Source organism: Macrobrachium nipponense, chromosome 14 (genome assembly GCF_015104395.2).
Source record: "Macrobrachium nipponense isolate FS-2020 chromosome 14, ASM1510439v2, whole genome shotgun sequence".
Classification (NCBI taxonomy): Eukaryota; Metazoa; Arthropoda; class Malacostraca; order Decapoda; family Palaemonidae; genus Macrobrachium; species Macrobrachium nipponense.
Window position 1 is genome coordinate 65,993,255 of NC_087207.1, and position 7,468 is coordinate 66,000,722.

The 7,468-nt window shown below is 37.7% G+C and overlaps 1 protein-coding gene across 1 annotated transcript in view; it reads right to left on the minus strand.

The window, feature by feature from the left end:
• Window positions 1-7,468, minus strand: part of LOC135226182 (lachesin-like) — a 214,061-nt gene that overhangs the window by 156,845 nt on the left and 49,748 nt on the right. Inside the window, exon 3 of the mRNA XM_064265625.1 lies at window positions 6,858-6,959. Within this exon, the coding sequence (XP_064121695.1) occupies window positions 6,858-6,959 (102 nt within the window). The remainder of the gene's footprint in view (window positions 1-6,857; window positions 6,960-7,468) is intronic.

Genomic DNA, 7,468 nt, shown 5'->3' on the forward strand with positions numbered 1-7,468 from the left:
CCGTATCTGAGACGGACAAGATTGCAAATAATGATCAGCACTCTTACACATTCCACAATATTTAACCCTACACAATTTCTTTGGATGCCCTAGTTTATTGCAGTTGAAACAACGCAACTGCTGTTGCTTTTGATCGATCGATCTTTTGTTATATTCAACTTTTGCACACAGACGGGGAGGAGAAAATTCTGTGTCTCTTTGCACCCTATCCCCCGGGCCTGTCCCATTAAAAATTGTACTATCCACAGTGGGACATTTAGACATATATTTCTCAATTTGGGCATAAAAAATTCTTCGTCTGAAGTAGGTTCAATCTTTTCATCAAAGCTATTCACTATTGCATCCGGTACATCATGCAAGAGCAGGGAAAAATAGATCAGTTTATGAATGTTCTCAAGTGAGACATTACTTCCTGTAACCCATTTAGATGTTTTCAATTTTCCTACCCAATCTGCCACCGAGTCAAAAAGTTTTGAACTATGTTCTATGAGGCTATTAGTGCCCTTCCGTAGTTTATAAAGACCCCGAAGGTCCCTCACCATGTCTCCGTGTTCCTTTGAGCCATAAGCTGTTTTCAAAAATGCTTGCAAATCAGTCCAGGTATGACATTTTGCAAATTGGAAACTCCTGCAACGGTGGGAGAGATCCCCTCTATTGAAATCTAGCAAAGCTTTCGCCTCTCTAAACGTCTCTATATCATCCGTTATATTCTTTCCGGCTAAATAATTATTCACCCCTTCAATAAAAACTTGCACTGGTTGTGACAACACACCATTTACCATTCCCCAGAACGGGCTCACACCTGCACTCACGTTCGTTACGTGATGTAGTAGTGTTGTGGTACTCTTAGTATTCGCCATTTTTCTCTCCTTCCGGAAGCTCTTTTGTTCTATAAGATTCCCCGATCTCAATAACATCAATGTATTTATATACACATAAAACCCAATCCAGAAAAATTAATAAAAATTCTCCCCCAATAATGGATAACAAAAAACAAACGCGCCCCACGCCCAGTATATCATCCCACAAAAGCAACAACAAAAATATAGGGAAGGGATAGAAAAAGGAAAAAAGGTGCAAAACGCTTACCAAGCGATCCAACACAGCGACAACCAGACCCACACACACAAACACAAACTCTCTCTCTCTCTTTCTCTCTCTCTCTCTCTATCTCTCTCTCTCTCTCTCTCTCTCTCTCTCTCTCTCTCAGGGCGTGACTCACAACAAGAACCCTCGCTCACATCATTACCATGTCCGTCGAATTTTGAGACGTCAAAACAAAAACTCCCTTCGAGTAAATTTGCCACAAACAAAAAGGAATAAAAAAAAATAAACAAAATAAAAAGGAGAAGATAAGAAAGAAAACTTGAAAATACACTCATCTCTTCATATGACTGGAAACCGAATTTGTATACGCATCGCAAACATGCGTAGCCTGTGAAACACTTTAATATGTCGAAAACTAAACTTTTTCCCTTCACGTTTTAAAACACTGGTTTTCATGAATCACGAAATGGCTAACACTGAGCCAGAGAGATACCCGATGACGCTTTCAACACCACACCAAACCATTGAATCAGCAAAAAGAGCCCCGAGTTGCCTGTGACATGATTATAAGCCCTTTTCCTACCAAAAAATATATGTCTAACTAGTCACCAGTCTCTTCATTAGCGTACCTACAGCTTATAAAATATATAAAAAGCTTGTTAAACCGCTGCCCACCACTCTTATGCCCTCTTGACAAAACTACACAAAATGGAAACCCTTACTTGTTGACAGCGGTGCCCTCTATCTGCAAACATGTCATTAGGCTATCAAGCTCACATAAATACAAAAATATACTATTTATTATCCAAAGCAGATGAACATAAAATAGAACAAAATGATTAATAAGTAATAGTGATAAAAACCCAAGTCTGCCTCACAAAGAAAACTAAGTTATCATTCCACTCTCCTGGCTAAGTATTCACTCCCAGACCCAAAATGTCAATTGTTTCATTGTATTAGTCAGGATAGAGAATCCCGTCTTTAATATGGAATAGAGCCCATCTTTATGATGGGGTTTTCTTCCGACACCTGACGTTTACCAAACCGACCTCTTTCTTATCACAAAAGAAATGTGTCTCTCTCACAAGTGCCTCGGTCGTTAGATCTGTGACATTCGTACAAACGAATGTACATACTCGACACACCCCAAACCTCCCTGGCAACAGTATGGACAGCCTCCAGATTAAAAATGCTTACGCATCAGATTCCTTCATTCAAGAAGGTGGCCTCTACAGCTAAATCTGTCTCCAAGCAAGACATGATATGTAATTCACTAACACATCACACACTTGTAAGATATATATAAAGCTGTTTTGGTTGATTACGTTATTTTAAAGCCAGGCATGGCCAGCTTAGTGAAGGTTCAGTTGAAAGGTGCCAAAGGGTTTAAACAAGTGGTTTTTCTAAGATGTATTGTGGTGAATGCCAGATTTGCACATGCATACTATTTTACCTTGGGTAGAAAAAAATTACAGCTCTGCTCCTGTTACCACTATGTCCATGGGCAAGTTAAGCAAATTCAAATAAATAAGCATTTCTATTCGTAGGTTTTGATCTATGCATTGTGTTCAGTCAATTTTACCTTTTTATTTGGTGGTTTCAACTAGTGCTTTCTGTTGGAGTAGTCATACCCTTGCATTGTAGGCTTTGACCCATGCCTAGAGTCCAAAATACCTTTCCATTTGTAGGCTTTTACCCTTGCATTGTGCTATAATCACACCCTTGCACTCTCAGGCTTTGACCCATGCAGCGTGAAACAATAATTGTACCTTAACATTTGTAAGTTTTGATTTGTGCATTGTGTTCCAAATTCTCATACTTCTGTATTGTAGGCTATGATCCAAACATTGTGTTACTCTTATTCGTGTCTTACTTACTATAGGGACACTTTTATTGTAGTTGGAGTCTTATACCATCCTACTTTATTATTTTGTTTTAGTATATTCTGCCTAGTTCAAAGTTCCATTTCCATTCTGTGCAATTGTTTATATGGCTACAGAATATTTATTTACATGTGCCTATAATGCACAGCCTAAAGGGAATGCCATTCAATACAGTGCCACTTTTGCACTGCTAGCTCATTCATAACAAATCTAGAGTATTTGCAATATTTAACCTCTTGCAATGCAGCCAAGAATGATCACGTACAATGAGGCAGTTAATGTCTATGCGAGACAGGCTAAGAACAGGCTATACTGGATACAGATTCCAAAAATATTTTAACACAATGATGGCCAGCAGGCTAAGAGGACACCCCTTGTACTAAGCCAAAGGGGGAGCCCTTTCAAAGCATCACTCCAAAAGAGATTTCAGTAAGGTATATTGCTGTGAGTGCAAAGCCTATGGGAACACTAAAAAGTTAAGTGCCCTTCAAGAGCCACTCAGCTAGTGTCTAGACCTGGCCTACCTCCATATCCACTGCCATATACCCATAGACATAGGCAGTTTGTTTGACATACTCAAGCCTGAGAGACAGTGCCAGAGTCTGCACATGCCTTACAGCTGTATGGATTAGCTTCCAGCTGGGATAGTATGTGTTGGCTTAACAAAACATCAATGCCAGAACCAGAACAACCAGATTCCACCTGGATTAGTACATGTTGGCCGGATGGAGAGTCGGTGTCAAGACTGGGCCTGCTACAGAGCCAGATCCGGAACCTTCGTCCAATCTCCCTTCAGGAGATCCAGTTCCCTCTCAGGCTCCATCAGGAGCTGATGATTTTTTCCAGCACTGCCATTGAAATATTGCCAGTGCCAAATACATGCACTGATCAGGGTAGTACTCCATCCATCATGGACATTGAGCCATTCCCAACTTCCACTCCTGTGCCTGTGCCTGTGCCTGCCTTAGTGCCAATGCCAGAGCACACCATCGATCTCCCTTCAGGCGATCTTTAAATGAGTTCATCCTCTTCTTCTAAGTCCTCAGAAGACAAGACTCTGGTGAATGGATCCCTATGAGCCAAATTGGTTGAGATAGATAGCACCACCTTTACTTTGGTCGCAGCAGCCGAAGTGGATGTAACTACTTCAGACACTTGTTGGTACTACCACTATTAAGGTTGTCGCAGCAGCCAAGGCAGTGGCTAGCATAGTGCTCACTCCATCTGGTAATGTAGCCTCCAGTGTTACTTCCTGCTTAGGTCCTGAAGGCACTCTTGCGACTTCCAAGAAATCGATCCCACCACTTCTCTCTGAGATATCCCAGGCTAATGGTAGATTAGAAGAGTCAGAGCCTACAAATACAGTCGGTTCTATCCAGTAACTACAATTCCAGTGCTTTTCAGAAGTAAGTGGAAGGCTACCCATATCAAGGGACTAAGTCTCCAGTGCCAGAGATGGAAGATCAAGTGCCTAAAGCTTGAATAATGACAGACCATAGGTGCTCTCTTGACGGTTGTGCTTTGACACAGTACCATCTATATATTACACATAGCCTTTGGGTCCTATTTCTTATATTGGATGAGAGCCATTAAGCTCATGGCATTCTCGTTACATAGCTGTAACAGTTTCTATTGAAAGAGTTTATTTTATATTTCGGCAAGTCTGTTCTTTATCTCTACAAGCTGAAACGCAAGTCCTAACCATTATTTTCCACACTGTGTTGCATTTATTATATCTGTGTAGCATGTATCATAGATAACTAACTCATGATGTCTTCTAATATTACCTTTGACCACCAAAACTAGCCTAGACTTGTTCAGATTTAAAGAATTATTTACTTGGAAATTTTCTTTATTTATTATATTTAATTTAATTTTTTTTTTTTTTTTTTTTTTTTGCAGCCAGAAGCACACATTTTTTGTTGGTGGTTTTAGCGATAGTTGTTTTTTTGCCCTTGGATTTCATAGGGTAATTATTACTACCAACCAAAGTACTTGCAGTTATTTGAAAACGTTATATCACAGCACGAATATAGTACAGCTCTTTTTTAAAGTATTTACTTGTATATTTTCCTATATTAATTTTTATTCTTCTCAATGAAGCATGGGGAAGACTTTTAAAGGTTCCCCGTGAAAGATATTTCTAAAATTTATCGCGCTCATGTTAGGTTATTTTATACTAGTTTGATCATAGTCACAGTTAACCATAGTCACTGCTTCGATTTACGATGGCTTTCAGATGTTAAAAAGAAAAAGAATTTTAGAGTGAATCAACCCATCGTGCTATCAGTTACACCATTTATATTAAGGCCATTAATTATTCAGCCCTGTACCATGTTCACAAAGTCATATTTTGTTGTGATTAGATAATGCTATACCTAGTAATTCTCAGTTTAAAAAAAAATATGGCTTAATTTTTCTCTGTACACAAAGAAAACCTGATTTATAATACAAACAAAATGTCATTTAATACGTCCTAAAACTTCTTCATCCTCACCACTATCCCTATGATAAGGGTTGGTTGCTGTGATGCGTCCTGTCGAGAATTTCTTTCTCCACTAAAGCCTGCCGCTCTAAAGCCTCCTCTTCATCACTCTAATCCTTTTGCTTCCTTTTGGACTCCTACCCCTGACAAGTTCCACATAAACCCTCTTCATTTCTTCCCCCTCACTAATTTTGTTTCAACAAATGTCATGTTGGTATTCACGCCTCACTTAAAACTCTTGCCTAATGTATTTGTTGAAAGATTGTCCTCTTTCTGCATTGTTGGAACAATGCCGAGTGATTCTTTATCCTTGTTCGCACTATTAACAGTTGCGAACCAACGGAACAAATACTTTTGATCATCACATCCAAGAAATTTTCCAGAACTAAAAGAAGTATTGTAATGTGCAAAATATTATCTCAATCACACTTTGGAAGGGTAATTGTCATCTTGTGTTATATTTTTGGTGTACGCGTATTTTGTTCATCTAAATTTTAGGTTGTATAGTAGTAAAAAAAAAAATCAGATTTATACCAAAATTTCAATCGTAAATTTCTTCGCTCATACCCCATCCCTCAAAAATTAAATGATAAACAACAGTATCTTTGTGAGATGCCTTGCTGATCATAAACAAGAAAAGAAGTACTGATGAACACATAACCTCCTTTCAAGTTCGACGTTTGCGGATATCCTGCTAAGCCATTCTGCATAAAGCCTTTATTCAGAATTGTCTTTTCTGTAATTTCTTGTGAAGCGTTGGTGTCTACTACATTCTGTAGAAGTGTTTATATAACAGGTATTTCGTTAACCTTTATGATTACATTTCACTAATCATCAGGGGAATGAAAATTCTTCTTAGCCTGTCAAAAATCAAGTTATTCTAATCTCAAGACTTATACTATAAAAATAGAGAAAATTAGAGAAAGCTAAAATATGTCGTCGCCTTTAAATATGCCTAAGATAATCAACTTACAGCATGTACGTAAAATGAAAGGACAAACTAACGTGTTCAGTGGCAGAGTGGACTAAATAAATAGATGATCGGTAACCTATAAGATCTAAACAAAACATTTTCGTGAATATAGGAAAATGACCTTGTAAACAAACAGTTATACCAGCCCAAAAAATTAAGATATTAGTAACTGAAATTGAGACTGTTAATTTGTTGAATTACGAGAATCTAGTGGTTAAAAATGTTTAAAAATTTCTATAATCACTCGCTCATCAGCACATTTATCTAAACAATAAATAAAATAGTTGCAAAGAAATAAAACTCCTTCTATACATATAAACTAAGGTAGACATAAAGATAAGTGAATCTAATAACCCAGCAAATTGCTTTTATTTGAAGTTTCACAAAAACGGCAAAGTGAAACGATAAAAAATAAAGGAACGGGAAGAAAACGTGTTACATTATCTAGATTGAGTTGAGTTAGCCATACCTCCGTGTGATCTGAGTGGACAGCTGAAAATCTCTCCTCAGCAGCATAAACTTGCTGTCCAACCGTCAAGAGGTTGTCGTCATCTCTTTTCAACCACGTTACCTGTTGAAATAGAGAATATTCATAAATCTACATGACGAAAATGTGGAATTAGTAAGGGTTTTATTCTTTTCTATTTGAGAAAGGGAGATTATATTTATGTGTTTTCTCTTTTCGTATAGAAACCTTGACCCTTTGAACCATATAATCAATAACGCAAGGAGGGGAAACCCTTTTATACATTCTCATTATCAGCTCTTACTGTGTATATCGTGGATGACAGCTTAAATAGAAGTTTCAAGTTCACCAGGATTTTAGCCAGGGTTGTATATGCAGACTTTGGTATGAAAGTGATCATCCTCAGTGATGAAGATTTTGGTGCGAAGCATACCATCATTCTTCGAATTTTATACCAAAGTTTGATTTACCCTAATACTTAACCGAGTGAGTAAACATGTAAATATGACGAGTATCGTCAAATATTACTTTGACAATTAATTTTATTTCCATCAAATGCTATTAACAATGTAATGTAAATCGATAATTTTTAATTGATCGTCTAACGTTATCAA